Source organism: Echinops telfairi, unplaced genomic scaffold (assembly GCF_000313985.2).
Source record: "Echinops telfairi isolate 266 unplaced genomic scaffold, ASM31398v2 ScPeMD7_18;HRSCAF=68, whole genome shotgun sequence".
Taxonomy (NCBI): domain Eukaryota; kingdom Metazoa; phylum Chordata; class Mammalia; order Afrosoricida; family Tenrecidae; genus Echinops; species Echinops telfairi.
In genome coordinates, this window is record NW_022103915.1 from 9,153,643 (window position 1) to 9,170,638 (window position 16,996).

Here is a 16,996-nt window from a genome sequence, read left to right on the forward strand (position 1 = left end):
AAGCACCTGGCATACATTAGTCACTGACATTTGTAGCCTCATTTCAAGTTTATCTTTACTCAAAATGGTACAAGAGAAGTTTGCTAATATCCATTCAGACTCAGAAAACCACAGTGGTTTTCTACCTTCCCAATGCCACCACCCTTAAATACAGTTCCTCATGTTGTGGTGACCAAAAAACCATAAAATTATTTTCGTAGCTACTTCAAAACTATAAATTTTCTACTGTTATGAATCAGGCGACCCCTGTGAAAGGGTCATTCGACCCCCAACGGGGTCGTGACCCACAGACTGAGAACCACTTATGTAGGCCTACGCCAGGTAAACCAGGTGGTTGTCTACGGCGGTTGTGGTGGTCTGTGGTCACTCAGTCTGCTCAGAACCAGGAAGACCGTGCAGAATGAACCTCACCTGGCCCTGCACCATCTCCACCAGCTGGGCGATGCAGGAGCCCAAGGTGGGGGTGGTGATGTCACTCCACCTCCTGGGAAGCTTGCCCCGGTTTTTGCTGACCCCTTTCTGACACCCATGATGTCGGCCTCTCCTAGTGAGGTTTGCCCTGAAACCCACCACCAGCAGCTGTCAGATCTGTGCCTTTTCTTTACCTGCCATGTTCATCAGCCATCGCCTGTCTCTCAGTTGGTCACACCGTGCTGGCTTGTGTGGGTCTGTGATCCTGGAGGCGATGTCACCGGTATTTCTCCCCTCCCCCTGCCCCTGGTATTTCAATGCCAGCAGGGCCACCCAAAGTGAATAGGTTTCAACAGGGCTTCCAGACTGAGAACAGACCATGCGGCAGGAAGGCTGAGAAAAGACTGCCCACTTTTGAAGACTTGTGTTGTTATTGTTGTTGTTAGGGTCCCTTGAGTTGGTCCCCACCCATAGCACCCTTCTGCACAACAGAAGGAGACACTAACCGGCCTGTACAATCCTTACAACCATGCCCAAGCCCAGTGTGGCAGCCATGGTGTCCATCCATCTCCCTGGGGCCTTCTCTCCTTCCTGCCCCTCTACTTGACCCAACACAATGTCTTTCCCCAGGGACTGGTTTCTCCTGACATGCCCAAAGACGGAGTCTCACCATCCTGGCCTGCGAGGAGCACGCATTAGCCTCAGGAACAGCAGCGGGACGTTGTCAGACAGAGCGCCCAATGATGAGAGACAGTGGGTGGCAACCAGAGGCTCAGATATCAGAACCACTGTGAGGACGGTGCAGGACCGGGCAGGGACGCCTTCTGTTGTGCATGGGGTCTCGGTGGGTTGGCACCCAGCAACAAGTGACCCCATCTCGGTGTGACAAACCCCCCTGCAGCCAATGGCCGCCGGCCTAACTCACTGTCCCGCTGGCGTTTGGTGGAATCCCAGTGAGAAACACTAGGAGAAACGCTGCATGCATTTGGAGATGGAAACATCGACCAGACACACAGCCTTACAAAGGAATGCTTGTCCTTAGACCCTGAGGGGAACTGAGATATTTTCTGTCCTATTGTGGTGGTTTTTTCCCCCTTACAACAACAACACAATGATCAAGACCTCTGAACTGATTTCGCAACCCTCTAGGCAGACCTGACCTATGGTATAAAAACGTCAGTCAAAAGTTTGCTTTCTTCATTCCCAAAGCCTGGCCTCCTGATTGGGCTGACCAACATTAGGTGAGTGGTCTAGGGCACACCGTGTCCCAGCCAGGACTGAGCCAGCTGCCCTGACACCAGGATCAACTCTCCGTCCCACCGCAGGCCAGGCCCCGCCTCCCTGATTTCCCCACCGCAGGCCAGGCCCCGCCTCCCTGATTTCCGCCAGGCTCCTCCATCACCCTCAGACCCCAGCCATCCCCTCTGGCCTCACTCACAGTTTTGTCCACACCCTTAGACTCCACCCACATGATCAGGCCCCACCCACACCTTCAGGTCCCACCTACAACCTCAGGCTCCACTCACATCACCAGGCCCTACCTACAAATCTTTCTCCTTCAAGACCCCCATCCTTTGCAGCCTGTGGTCCGAGGATGCCTCTCTGGGCCCCTGGGAGCCCCTGCTCAGCCTGCATGTCTCCCTTTGCCTGGCCACCTCACCTGCTCCCAGAGGACTCCGCTTCGCACGGTGGCCTCCTCTGCCACCCCTCACACTCCCCCAACCGGTTTCGCTGAGTTGCCCCCTCCACTCTCACATTTACAGATGGCCCCAGTGTTGCTCAGGTCAGCGTGTAAGGGCAGAGGCTTGGATGTTGGTTGCAGAGCTCGGGCTCAGCTCATTGCGGAGCGACTGGACACGGGGTTTCAGATGGCCGGTCTTGGGGAGAGGAGCCCTGCGGCTAGTGGGTCAAGCATCTAGTTAACTGCAGTCAGAAGCCACCAGCGGCTCTGCGGGTGAAAGATGAGGCTGCCCTTCCCCGGAAAGATTCATCCTTGGAAGCCTTAGGGACAGTTCCACTCTGCCTCAATGGGGGCGCTCCGAGTTTGGTTTTGAGGTGGCCTGGGAGGCCAAACTCGGGTGCTCTGTTGTCAAAAGGGGTGGCTGGTGTTACAGGTGGCAGTCAGAGCCTGAGCCTTGCTTGGCAGTGCTGTTGGCCCCTCACCGGTGTGGCTGTCATTTAAAGGTGACTGGATACCTCAGATGCAAAGTGGGGCCTCTTTACCTTTATCTTAAAAAAAACACCCCAAACCTCATTGCCATCGATTCGGTTCAGACTCATGGCAACCCTGTAGGGGAGGGTAGAACTGCCCGGTGAGCTTCCTTCTCTTTCTCCCATGGAGCGGCTGGTGGATTGGAACTGCTGACCATGCGGACTGCAGCCCAATGGTCCCCAAGGCTCCTTGACCTTTGTAAGCATTGCAGACCAACGACAGGGGCTGGGTGGGGTACAGTCCCCCTCCTCCCCAAGCTTCTGCATTTGCCTGTAAGTCTCAGATGAGGTCGACTCAGCCGTTCCCCACGTCCAGAGCCGCCCCGTGGAGGGGGCTTGGCAGGTGACATAGGGACATGAGGGTGCCTGGTTCAAGGGCCCATTTGCTACTAGTGCCACCTCCTGCCCGGGCCTGGTGAGAGGGCTGCCACCAGGGGCTCAGGTTGCAGGTCTCTCTGCAGCAAAGAACGTTCCCAGAATCCACAGGGAAGAGGTTTAGAAATTAAAGCCAGCTGCCAGCTCAGTTCCTGGATTTCCGTCTGGTGCCTGAGAGCAGAGGGGGACGAGTCAGGAGGGTGTCACTCGGGTGGCAGGAGTGAGTCACCCGGGAAGGACTTAAGCATCCGATCCGGGCCAGGACCCACCTCAGTGCTCCAGGGACCCCAGCGCTCTTTGTGGTGGGGAGGCAGGGCCTCGGAGGCGGTTGTCGGAGCTGCTCCCTGGGCCTGAGAGCTGACCTTACTCTCTGAGATCCCCAGGCTTCTGGGTCCAGCAAGGCTGAGCTGGCGGGCGGGGCCCTGGGCTGCAGTAGGCCTGGGACCATGCCTGCCTCTCATTATGGTTCCCGAGCTGGATTCTTGAGCTGAAGCCCAGCCTTACACCCTGGTTCCGTCTTCCCAAATCTTGGATGCTTACCTAAAACACAGCACTAAGGCTGGCCTGCCTCAGCTCCCACCCGGCACCTGGACGAAAGGGGCGACTCTGGGTGAGGGGGGGGCCCTGGTTGCCGGGTAGCACCAAGAGGCTTCAACGCCGAGGCTTTGGGCTTGGGCAGCTTTGGGTTCAAGTCCTGCCTCTGCTTCTTCAAGCCTCTATGCTTCTGGGCAATGACCTGACTGTTGCTGAGCCTCCACTGACTCCGCTGTGGCCAGTGTCCATGGAGCCGATTCCAACCCGTGGGGCTTCCAGGCCTTTATCCTTAGGTGCTTCGGGTGGACTAGAACTTCCAGCCTTATGGTCAGCAGCTGGTGCATTCACCATTTGCCCCACCCAGGGTCTCCGCGCATCAATCACGCAAGGGCAAAATAATAGTGCTTCACTTTGTAGGACAGAGAAGCGCTGGTGGCGTCGTGGTTACGTGTTGGGCTGCCAAGGACAAGGGCAGCAGTTCGAAATCACCAGCGGTTCAGAGGGAGAAAGACGAGGCTTTCTAGCCCCCTAAAGGGGTACAGGCTCGGAAATGGTCAGCAGCTGGTGCATTCACCATTTGCCCCACCCAGGGTCTCCACGCATCAGTCACGCAAGGGCAAAATAATAGTGCTTCACTTTGTAGGACAGAGGAGCGCTGGTGGCGTCGTGGTTACGTGTTGGGCTGCCAAGGACAAGGGCAGCAGTTCGAAACCACCAGCGGTTCAGAGGGAGAAAGACGAGGCTTTCTTTAGGGGTAAAGAGGTACAGGCTTGGAAACCCACAGGGGCAGTTCGACCCTGTCCCGTGGGGCCCCTGTGGGTAGACAGCGACTCAAGGGCTGTGACTGCGTTCTGTGGGGTACATGCGCTAATCTCTGTAAACCTTTCAGCATGAAGCCTGGCGGATAGGAACTGTCTGATAAACACTGGATGTTCTTATTCTCATCGTCATTATCCCAGGTGACACCCGTGGAGCCGTCTCCACTTCCAGTTTGGGAAAGGGGCTCGTGATGAAGGCACGCAGTTACTCTGTGACCGGACTCTGCTTGGGAGGGGTTTAGTGTCCCATGCCATGGTGTGTCCTGATGGGTGGACTCCTCCTAGCAGGCTTCGTGGCCTGTCCCGGTGGCTTCGCGGCACGTCCCGGTGGCCTCGTGGCACGTCCCAGATGGGAAGCCCGGCAGCAGGGTCTCCGTGTTCCTGGAGAAGTGGGTTTCTTGCTAGGAGCGTGTTGGAGGGGCTGGGGTGGAGGGTGGTGCTGGCCTGCTGCTCCCTGGTCACTTCAGAGAGCCGTGTCAAGGCTTCCCAGGGGGGTGGGCAGCATGAGGGAGAAGGTCAGCGCTAGGCATGGCTGCTGTGCCAGTTCCTTGCCCTCTTCTGTAAAGCTGGTCTCCAGAGTGCACCTCGGGCCTGCTCTGAGCCAGCACTTCAGGATCCAGGACCAGAGCAGTGGGCACTGCTGCTACTGTCCAAGTCCCAGACTGCTCAGTCTTGGCCGGGCACTGGCCTGGGTCACAGCACTCTCCTACCAGGCGGTGTCCATGGGCAGCACCGGCTGCAGTCTGAGGGGCAGGAAACCCGGGAGGACGTCTCCCTTGTTGCCTCTCCGTCCTGGGTGGCGTCTCCTGCAGCAACCCTGGGCTCCCATTCCCGCTCCTGCTCCTGCTGCCCAGCCCCTCCCAGCCCGGCTCTAGAAGTATGGCCTCCTCCCTGTCTCTTCCTCTCATTCCTGTCCAGGTCTACCTTCTCCGTGCACCGTGGACCCTGGAGGGCAGAGGTGTGGCAGCTGATTGGCAACTGTTTGCAGCCTTGGCCTGGCCCCGAGCAGTGGTCTGACAGAGTGGCTGGGAGGCCCAGGTTTCCTGAACACGAGCCCAGCTCTGCCTGAACTGTGCCAAGTCCACCATCAGGCCATTGGCGTAGAGCTGGGCCCGTGGTGGGAGGCTCGCCCCAGCCACACCCCTGCCCCAAGGACCCATTTTGTGCATAGGCGGTCTCCAAAGGACTCCTTGCCCCATGCCCCTGGCATTGCCAGCCAGAGGGGTTGTGCCATGCCCCGGCCCCCTCAGGCCCTTTGAGACTGGAGGCTGCTTTGGGCCTTCCTTCTCCTCTGTATGAAAATAGCGGCAGAGGATTTGGAAACCTGTCACGTCACACGCTGGGAACACGGTGACTCCGAGAAGCAACTGAAAAAGTGCTTTTCGGATGCCTCATTTGGAAAAAGGGAGTGGCAGCCGCAGGGATCAGATTATTGTTAAATGAAAACAACAAAAACAGCAGTCATCACACTGGCAAACAGATCAGCTCGGAGCGGCCTCGGGCCTCTTTCCCAGGGCACCCCCGCCCACCCACCTCTGCCCCCCACCCCCCAGTCACCCACCACTTCCAGCTATGCACCGCCCACCAACCAAAGAGTATGAAATAGATCAACAGCAGCAACACAAACAGCGGCCAGCAGGGCTGTGGGGTGCATGTGGATCCAGGCGGCCCCCCTGAGCTTTCTGGGACCGATTTCCCCATGTCCAGGCCTTTCTCCCGCACTGTTGCTGGGGGGCCTCAAACCATCGGTCCACCCACGACAAGAGCCACTAGCCCTCTGGAACTGCCCTGCTTCCCTTAAACAAACCAACCAACCCAACAAAGTCCTTCTTTCTCGATGCCCTAAAGAAATGGTTTTAGAGACAAACAAGTTCATGGGGGGAGGGGGAGGCGCGGAAAAAGAAATAGTTTTATTCAGGCTGGGGGTGGTGCGGGGGTACCCACCACCCTGTGACTACCTAGTGAAGGAGACCAAGTGGCCTCATGTCAGGGCAAGAGGTCTGAGGGGCTGTGTAGGATCAGCCCACGGTCAGTCCCAGGAGTGGTTTCCTACCCATCTGCCCGCACTGCCTCCTTGGGTCTGACCCATCCCCCTCTAACTGCGAGGTCTCCAACCTTTTATTTTTGTGTAGTTTTTGTTTTGTACTTAAATACCATCAAGCATACACCTCCCCGCCACCGTCAGGTTGGTTTCAATCCCTAGGACCTTACCTACAGTTGTTAAGGCCACCCATCCTCACAGGATAGGCTCATCATTCTCCCTTGGAGCAGCTGGTGCTTTTGAACTGCTGGCCTTGCAGTTAGTATCCCCCTGCTGCCCCATAGCAACACCAGGGCTCCAGAGTTGTAACCCCAATCCTGTCATTTGGTTTTCTGACAACTTGCTCAGTCCGGGGGTAGGGGTGGGGGTGGCGTGGGCCCATCCCCAGTGCTTGGCCCCCGTCGCCTCCGCTCGGCCGGCCTTGTCTCACTTGTCCTTTCTTCGGCCCCTCAGGTGCCATGACGCAGCAGCCCCAGGAGGCCTTTGACCAGAGCGTGGAGGAGGCTCACACGTGGATGGCGGCTGTGCACCGGCGCCTGCAGATCAATGACAACACCCAGGGACCCCGTGCCGCCCTGGAGGCCAGGCTGCGTGAGACCCAGGTAAGCAGAGGCCAGGTCATCTGCCCCGCACTGGCCCCCAGCCCAGCCCTTCTGCTCTCCGGCATGGTCTCTACCGCCCGCCCGCAGGCCTCAGCTTCTCTCTGTTGGATGGCAGGGTGGGCTAGCCCAGTGCCGGTCAAGCTTTGCAGTGTGAACGGTCCACCCCTGTACAGATCTGGAGAGGAGCATGGGGGCCTCATTTCTCACCTGCGCTCAGGACCATGCTTTGCTTGTCTGGCCCGGGAGCTTGTCCCCAGGCCCTCCTGTCCTGGGCAGGGACACCTGTGCGGGCAGGTGTGGCTTCTGATCCTCGTCCCTTCTTCTATATGGTGGACGTCCTGCCAGGAAGGGGCAGGGCCAGGCCTGCCCACTGAGTCCCCCCCCCCCCCCACCAGGCTTTGCCCTCAAGCTGGCTCAAGGAAGAGACTCAGAGCCTGTAACTCTAAACTGAACCCAGGGCAGAGAGCCTCCTGGATTTCCCAGCACCCAGTCTTTGCCCTGCAGTTCCCGCTGCCCGGAATGCCAGTCCCCCTGGGTCTGCGTGCGTGTGAGGGGCACCCAGCTGTTGGTGGACTTGACACAGAGCAGGGCCTGGCATGGAGGTGGACCCTGGAGACCACTGTTTGTTTTGATGCTGGCTGCAGAGACCCATCTCAAGCCATCTGTCCCTGCCCATGCCCTTCTCCAGGAGCTGTGTCCACCGGGCCACTTCTGCACTGGGTTCTAGCCCCCCACTCCCCTCATGGTCGGGGCAGCGAAGGATCTCCCGGGGCTTTGCCTTCCCAAGGCCAGCGCACGCATCCCCCAACACCTTCTGCTTCGCTACCCTCGCTCACGTCCCCACCTCAAGTGCCCGCCCCCCTCTCACGGCAGGGTGCTAGCACCAGCTCCTCCGTGAAGCCTTCTTGATTGGGCCCAGGGGCCCGCTGGACCTCTTTTCATGCTCTTCCGGCTCTTTTCCTGAACTAGGAAGAGCTGCTGTCTCAGAAAGGCCCAGTAGCCATTCTGCCCTGCGCTGTCCCTGAGTAGCGAGGAGCTGGCGTCGGCTCGGTGGCAGTGAGTGGGTGAGAGAGTGTGTGAGTGAGAAAGGGGTGATGCCTTTGAACATACCGTGCGCTGTGTAGGCAGAAGCACAAGCAAACCTTGGAAGAAGTGCAGCCAGGCTGCTCCTTAGACGCGAGAATGGGGAGACTTTGGCTCATGTACTTTGGACACGTGGTCAGAAGGGGCCAGCCCAGGCAAAGGAGCTCATGCTTGGTAAAGTGAAGGGGCAGCGAAAAAGAGGAAGACCCCCAACAAGATGGACAGACACAGCGGGCGCAGTGAGGGGCTCCAACTTCACAATTGCGAGGGTGGCGCAGGATCGGGCGGGGTGTCCTTCTGTTGTGCACGGGATGGCTGTGGGTCAGACCCGGCTCACTGGCCTCGGAGCACCGCGACTCGACAGGCCTTTGGACTCTGTCTACTACGCTCCCCTCGCTCCCCTGCCAGGCCTGTGAGCTCAGCACGGTGCTGGCACATAGGAGGTTCTCAGCTGGTCTTGGCTGGACTGAGGGCTTTGTACTCCCGTTTCTCCAGTTTTCCGGGGCCCCTGGTTCTACCCCACCCACCCCTCGAAGTTCTTCCCTCTCTACCTCATCTCCAGTGGACATGTCGTCTTCACTGGCCACTTCAGATCAGAATCATCTCGGGGAGCGGGCAAGGGTGTTCCCAGAGCTCTTTCCCAGCTGGTCCAGTGTCCTTGACCAAGTGCTTCTGGCCCGCTTCCTGGAAGAGCCTCACGCCAGCCAGAGAGCACAGTTTGACGGATGGGGCAGTGGAGGAGGGCAGAGCACCTCTGAGAACATTGCTTCCAGTCCAGAGACAGCCTCTGGCCTCGCCGACCCCAGACACCCAGTCGATTCCAGCTTCTGGTGACCAGCAGGACAGAGCAGAGCAGGCTCCGAGGACTTCTAAGACCACAGCCTCGATGGATGAAGACAGCCTCAGAGTCTGATGACAACTGGTTAACGATGATGATGCGATTTCTCTGTGAGTGGCCAGACGTTCATTCTCAGCCCTGCGTGGGGTGCAGAGTGGAAGTGGGCAATGCTACTCCATCGAGGGCCCTCAGGAGTGGTCCCCAGATCTCCAAGCCCACACCAGTCCCCCTGGGTCCTTCTGATGCTCGGCGTGGAGCTGTCCTCCAAACGGAACGCTGTGGTCTTTGACCTTTGTCCATCAGTCCTTCAAGTCCTCTTTGCTTTTACTTTCCATCCGCTCAACTCTTGCCTCTGAGTCGATTCTGACTCACAGTGATCCTGTAGGCAGGGTAGACTGCTCCTGTGGGTTTCTGACACTGCCACTCTTTATGGGAGTCGAAAGCCTCCTCTTTCTCCTAAGGAGCGGCTAGAGGTTCCGAACTGCTGACCTTCCAGTTAGCCCCCTGACATGTAACCACTAGGCCACAGGGCTCCCTTTACTTTCCATCGTCCTAGAGCAGTGAAGGAGCTTGACGGAGGCCACGTAGGGGAGGCAGCGGATCTGGCACTGGAATCTGGTCTTCCTCAACCAGTGAGCTGCCAGCTAATGGATCAAGCATCACGACTGTGCTGTTGTTCTTGCTCATTGCTGTGCATCAGCTCCGTCCCAGGACATCCATGTGCACGTGTTCACAGAGAAAATCAAGGCCCAGTCCTGTGCTCATAAGGACAGTCACTCCTGCTCATTGACATCCAGGTCTGTGTGGAGGTTGTGTGTGAGTTTTGGGCCTTTGAGAAGCAGGTGCCAGGCTCAACTGAACAGGCATTTGCTTGGCGGGGAGGGGCGGGGGAAATGCTGCAGAGGCTGGGAGAGGCAGTGACCCAGGCCTGTGGGCCCAGTCCAAGAGAGGGGACAGGGCGGGGGTGGTGGGCGTGGCTTCTGCTCAGGCTTTAGGCTGGTGTTTCAAGGAGAGTTTGGCCAGGCAGGGAGTCCTCGAACCACAGTCAACCATGCAGAGAGCCCTATGCCTCCCAGGGGCAGATAGGGCTTCTCACCCCTGCATCCTCAGCAGGGGCTGAGCACCCAAGAAGCCAAGTAAGCACAGGTTCCTTGTGCTTGTGCAGTACCCCGTAATGAACCAGTCCATGCAGCGAACCCCCCCCCCGGGGCATTGCTCATAACAGATGAGTACGTGAATACAGAAAAAGTACCAAACTCGCTGCCATCGATGCCAACACATAGCAGCCACCCTCCAGTACAGGGTAGAACAGTCCCTGTGGGTCCTTGAGACCTGAGTTAGTTAATTGTGCCAGCCTGGCCGATAATCACATGTGGGGCTGGTTGAAAGGCGGAGGGATAAATGGGTGGTGAAGCCTCGCCTTTCTAGTTCTCGGGTCTCTTGTTTTGTGATGGTTGCACCGGGTGCAGCTGCCTTAGCAGTTCCCTGCTTCAGCTTGCAAGATTGACTTCCTCCAAGACATCCCCAAGGAGAAGCCACATGGACCTATCCTGATGCGGCCCTGGGTGCTGGAGCAGCTGTGTCGAGACCCCTGCTAGTGCTGAGATGCTTATTCGTTCACTGACTCAGCTTTCCTCCTGCAGTCGGCATCATTGCCTCTGTTTTGTGAGGTGGAGGACTTTGTGGACTGGTGTTGGGTTAATGGGTTAATGTTGGACTTGTGGGCTTGGGCAGCATTGGGTTGGGATGTTTTCATGATGCACATTTTCTTTACATAAAACTCTCTCTTATCCATGAGTTGCTGTGGATTTGTTTCTCCAAAGTACCTAGACTAATACAAGATCATAACTCTTTATGGGTGTAGAAAGCCTCATCTTTCTCCCATGGAGCGGCTGGTGGGTTCGAACTTTGGACCTTGAGGTTAGCAGCCCAATGAGTGACCTTGTTTATTGGGAACCCAACACTGGTGCTGGCTGTCAGCAGCTCTGGTGGAGGGGACCAACCTCTGTGGGACCCAAGCAAGGACACTGTACTCCCTGTGTTCATCTAACCCCGCAAAGACTCTCCAAACCAGGGTCTGGGCACCACTCACACCTCAGTCACGACGCCGGAAGTGGGCCCAGGCAGGGCCGCAGGGAGGGCTCTGGCTCGCGTCACCACAGCGCAGTTCTGGGTTCATCCTCGGCTTTGCCCCTTCCCTCTACCCCAGGCTCCCAGCTGCTGCTCTGGCCTCAGTCTCGGCTCTCAGCTTAGTGCCACCGTCTGCCCAGCCCGAGCCTGCTGGAGTTGCGCCCTGGCCCAGGAAAGTGGCGTTTGTGTCCCCAACAGGAAATCTGCCAGTTGGAGCCCGAGGGGCTTGTGAAGGTGGAGCTGGTGCTGTGTGCAGCCGAGGCTCTCCTGGGGCACTGCCTGGAGACCCAGAAGCCTGAGATCGTGGCCCAGCTGAAGGAGGTCAAGGCCCGGTGGGAGGAGACAGTCACCTACATGACTCATTGTCACAGGTAGGATGGTTGCCCCCCCCTGCCAAGTCCCCTGGAGTTGGGGCCAGCCCTGATGAGCAAGTCCTCATTGCCACCATTTTGCCAACCATTCTCCTTCCTCCCCTTCTTCTCATTAATTTGGACAGTGTCATGACAGCTAATTCCATATCATACAATTCACTGGTCTAAACATAGCAAAACGAGTTTTTCGGTCATCACCACAATCCATTTGAGAACCTTTTCTTCTTTCCTGTACTCATTGTTAACTCCCTGTTTCCCCCCAACCTCCGCTGCCATCGTCCCGAGAAACTCTTACACCAGGTACTGTCTCTATAGATTTACGTATCCTGGATGTCATAGAAAGGAAAACTTACAAAACAAAAAGCAAAAGTATATACACACACACACACACACACACACACACAAACAAAACAATAACAAAATAAAACATAGGACACATCCAGTTGGAAAGATCACGGAAAATAATAAAAACTAGAACAAATTCACAATGGCTCAAACGGGAGAACAGAGGCTAGATAAGGTGGTACGTTCCAAGGTGGTCACGTCTGCATTAGTGGACCAATCACTTTTCAGTGCTCTTTGACTGACAGCACGTTCTTCACAGCCCTGCCCAGGGTCAGAGGGATTCACTGAGGCTTCTCCCAAGTGAGGACCCTGCACAGGGATTTGGGGCTTTCACTGTCTTTCATGGCCTTCTGCAAACTGGTGCTCAGAATTTAAGCTCTAATACCATTCCCTCCTTGGGTCTTGGATTTTATTATTTACGATCCTTGGATCACACCGGCAAGTGTGCTTTTTCTGTGCAGACTTAGCTGTCTTCTCACTTAGATGGCTGCTTTTTTAAAAGACAAGGCTCTAAGATCCCAGACATCTGATAGCCAGACATCTTTGATTTCTTCACCACACTAACCATTCTTAATGAGCTTGTCACGTGTCCACCCCTGGGTGGAAGAACGAGGGTCCAGGGGTAAGAACGCCCATTGCCTTGCCGGAAAGCTAGCCCAGATGCTCTGCTGGTACCTGGGAGCCAAGTGGTGGGAGGGACCAGGTACGTTAGGGAGGAAAGTCAGGCTGACCTGGGGTTGACTCCAGAGGGGTCTCTTCAACACCCAGTCTCCTCATCTGGACACGGGGGTACCCAGTGTCCCATGCAGGTTGGCGGGAGGCTGGAAAGAAGTATCAGAAGTCAAGGGCCAGGCCCTGAGTGGGGGCACTCAGCAGTCCCTCTGGCAAGCGCAGCTGCCAGCACCCTGTCTGTCTTCCTAAACCGAGGTGGTGAATGGAGACCGAGGGGCACCCTGCACAGCGCTCTCTGCTTTCCAAATTCTTTCTCTGGAGACCCCAGGCCAGGTGGCATGGTGTGTGTGAGAGAAAGGGCATCATTGCTGTGTTGCACATGAGAAAACTGAGGCAGATGAAGAGGCAGGGCTGTGTAGCAAGTTCGTAGCACTGTGGCATCCTGATGTCTACCCCCAAACCTCTTTCATCCATCCCATTTCCTTAAGAAGCACATGGATCCCATCGTACTCTGCCAATTATCTTCAGAATCCCCAAAGCAGTCTGGTGCCTGGCGAGCCAACTCCAAGGAGAAATGGCCGGGGGTCTGTGTGCCATTAGCGGGAGGAGGTCAGGGCTGGGATTTGGAATGTGGCTGGTGAAGAGTCCACAGGGCAGCATCACCAAGCCTGGTGCCTCTTGGAGTGACTCTGGACACCAGACGTCCTCTGCCTGCACGTTAGTCAGTTCCTGGGGGGGATGGGGGGCTAAGGGTGGTTAGGTGACTAACCAAAAGGTTCACCAACGGAATTGAACCAGAGGTACGTTGGAAGAAAGGCCTGACCCTGTGCTTCCAAAAGCTTTGTAAACCCTCTGGAGCACAGCTGTACTCTGGAACGCGGAGTGGCCACGAGTTGGAATCAAGCAAGGACAACTTTTGTTTGTTTAATGCCTGCTCCTCGACTCCCCCTTGGAACTTCTTGCTAAGACACAAAACAAAACACCTAGCTCACTCCTCGTGAGTCATCTCTGACTCATAGCCGCCCTGTAGGACAGAGTGGAACCACCCCTGTGGGTTCTGGAGACTTGAAATCTTTCTTCTGCGTGAAGGGATTGGCGAGTCTGAACCACTGACCTCGTTGTAGCAGCTCAATGTGTAGCCTGCTGGATCCTATCCTGTAGGACTGATGGGATTAGGGCTCAGTCTTGGGGGTTAGCAAGCTTCTCAGGGGACTCTCAAGTTGGAGAGGGTGTTGCTGCTCCCACACCTACCCCGTCGTGCTGGGAGGGAGGCAGCGGCAGGGCCGGCTGCCCAGGAGGTGGGTGGGCTGGCTTCATGGCCTCCTCTCCCCGTGTCCACAGCCGCATCGAATGGGTGTGGCTGCACTGGAGCGAGTACCTGTTGGCCCGAGATGATTTCTACCGCTGGTTCCAGAAGGTGATGGCCACGTTGGGGCCCCAGGTGGAGCTGCAACTGGGCCTGAAGGAGAAGCAGTGGCAGCTGAGCCAAGCCCAGGTGCTGCTGCACAACGTGGACAACCAGGCCATCCTCCTGGACCGGCTGCTGGAGGAGGCGGCCGCCCTGTTCAACAGGATTGGAGACCCAAGTGTGGATGAGGACGCCCAGAAGAGGATGAAGGCTGAGTACGACGCTGTGAAGGTCAAAGCCCAGGTGAGGCTTGGTTGGCTGTACCTTCCTCACTTACCAGTTCATTTCTCTACCCATCGCCTACCCTGCCAGTCACCCATTTGCCTGCTGATTATCCTGTCTGCTCACCTTCTGTCCACTGTGCCGTCCACTCACTCACTGTCTATGCACCTGTCCACCCATCTCTCTACCTACCGTCTACCCAGCCGGCTTTCCATTTACTGCCTGCCCATATACCTATTCTCTACCTGTCTACTCAACACCCAGCTATCTATCTGTCCATCCTTCCATCCGCTCACCCTCCTCCCATCCGTCTGCCCATCCACCACCCTTCCAGCTCCCCACCTCCTTCCCATATTTCTAGCCATCCACCCATCTATCCCACTCCCACGACTGTGCCCCACACCCTGATCTGGTATCCACACCCCTCCCTGCCCACCACCGCCCATCCACATGTCTCCTTAAGCACCCGCTCACCCACCCTGTGTCCTCTGTCCACCCATGGACCTGCCCATTCACTTCATCAGTAAGCGGTCTGTCTGATCAACACTTTGTGACCCACCTGCTCATGTAGTGCTGTAGTCAGTGACCTATCCACCCACCCAGGTGAAGGTTCATTCACACATCCGTTCTCCACCCCACCCCCCACCCCCATTGTCTGCTCCTCCAGCACCTGCCTTGCTCCCTCAGTATCACCACTCATCAGCCCACCCGCCACCTAACCCCCAACCCACTGCATTCCCATCCACCCTTCTCCATGCACCCATTCTCCACTGTGTGCCCACCCATACACCCACTATCTACCATCTACCCCTTACTACCCACCCACCCACCCATCACCTGTCTACCTGCTCACTAGGTATCCATCGTCTTTCATCTGTGACTCTTCCACTAGCCCTTTCATCACACCCCCCCACCCCATTCCGACGCCTGGCACCCATGGAGAAAACCACTCAGCATCCGCCTCACAACTGGCCCCTACCCTTCCCTGGTCGCCTTCTCCTATGCTCACACGGACCTTCTCAGGGTTGGGTGCTGCTCTGAGCCCTTGGGTGCCGAGAACGCAGGGTTTCGCGGGGCCCTCTTCCTGCCCTGCTAGGGAAGCCCCTCCACTGAAGGTGGTGGCCGAGGCTGCTGTTCAGCGCGCTCTCCTTTCACGTCCTTGGGGGCCCTGAGTCGCTAGGGCAGCATCACGTTGACCCGAAGCCAGAAAGCTACAGCAGGCCTGGACCCGTTCTTTGTCCCGAGCCCAGGCTGGGCTGGCAGGGAGATGCTCTTTCTCACTCACTTCCGGCCTGAGGGGCCACCCTTTGAGGCTGCTTCCCACTTGCAGGGGTCTCCACCCTGTCGGGAAGCCCCGGCCTTGTCTCCCTCTTGGCCTCTGGGAGAGCCCCAAGTTTTCCAGACCCACACGGAGGCTCCTGAGGGGAGCAGGCCGCTTGCCAGCAGCTTTTGGCTGGCTCGTTTAGAATCCACAGAAGCATCCTCCTTCCCCGGTTTCCCAGAGGCCCCCAGAGGCTCTAAGCGCTGGGTCAGAGCCAACACAGGGCCCTTTGCCTCTGCCGCTTGGCAGGGCTGTAGGTCGTGTTTCATTCAGTTGTGCATCTGGTCGCTGTGAGTCGGAACCGACCTGAGGCCACCCAACGACAGCCACAGAGCTGCCAGCTGCGGCTCCCCAGCTCTCGTGGGACCTGACTCATTTAATCCTCACTGCACCCCCACCTCGGGGTCCCTGGTGGTGCAGGGGTTAAGCACTCAGCTGCTTCTCCATGGGACAAAGATAAGGCAGCCTGCTTCTAGAAGGACGTTCAGCCTTGAAACCCACAGGAGCAGGTCTACCCTGTCCTATAGGGCTCCATGAGTCGGTATGGACTCCACAGTGGGGTTTTTTGGCACCCTGGCACCGTTAACCACGGGGAGGGGTGAATTACCAGCCTCGGGCGGCTGAGCATCCAGGCCCAGGCTCTTGACCCCCGTGGTACCTACTGCAGGAGGGCCTGACCCTGGAACGCCAGGCTGTGAGGCTTGGACCTGAGCCTGAGGAAGTAGGGAGCCTTGGGGGCTTCAGGAGGGGTGTGCTTTGAAAGTCAGACTTTCTAGGTGCGCTGTGGGTCACTGCAAGTCCCTTCCTGAGTGCCAGCCACCCCAACAGGGACACGGTCACCTCCCCAAGTGTCAGCCACCCCAGGACACAGTCTCTCTCATCCCTGTGTTCTCAGAGCCTGGCGGGGGTGATGAGACCGAGGTGATGGCAGCAGCCAGGACAGGGCATGGTGGGGGTGGGGATCTGCCACGCGCTCTGCTGGTGGCTCTCCTTTCTTGGTGGTCACCAGGTTCTCTCTCCCTGCTTCCTCGCTGGCTGGCTTATGCCCAGAGAGATGCCAGTGTGACCAGCCACCTCCGTTAGTAAGTCACACAGCCTGCTTGCATGGCACCACGCCATCATTTGGAGAGCGTTGTTCGGTGCCAATGGGCCAGTCATGACCCATAGGGACCCCATGTACAAGAGACCAAAACCATGCCCGGTCCTGCCCTCTCCCGTAATTCAGTTACACGTAAGCCCCTGCCACTGTGCCAATCAATCTCATCGAGGGCCTTGCTTGTTCGCTACCGCCCACTTTACCAAGCGTGCTGGGACTGGTCGCTCCTGACAGCATGTCCAGGGGACGTGAGGCAAAGTCTCACCCTCCTCGCCTCTCAGGGGCCTGCTGGCCGTGATTCTTCCCAGAAGGAGCCCCTTGTTCCCTCGGTCGTCCGCGGTCCTTTCTGTGGTCTTCGCCAGCACCCTCACTCAAATGCAGCGGTTCTCCTTTGGTCTTCTGTGACCTGGCCAGAGGAGCTGTATTAGTCTGGGTACTTTGGAGAAACAAATCCACAGCAACTCATGTATAAGAGAGAGTTTTATGTAAAGAAAATGTGCATCACGAAAACATCCCAA

The 16,996-nt window shown here is 57.2% G+C and overlaps 1 protein-coding gene across 1 annotated transcript in view; it reads left to right on the top strand.

The window, feature by feature from the left end:
- The first annotated feature begins 6,842 nt into the window (after positions 1-6,842).
- Positions 6,843-16,996, top strand: part of SYNE3 (spectrin repeat containing nuclear envelope family member 3) — a 40,042-nt gene continuing 29,888 nt past the window's right edge. The window contains exons 1-3 of the mRNA XM_045287940.1: positions 6,843-6,992; positions 11,242-11,414; positions 13,773-14,082. Coding sequence (XP_045143875.1) covers positions 6,849-6,992; positions 11,242-11,414; positions 13,773-14,082 — 627 coding nt within the window. The 5' untranslated portion in view covers positions 6,843-6,848. The remainder of the gene's footprint in view (positions 6,993-11,241; positions 11,415-13,772; positions 14,083-16,996) is intronic.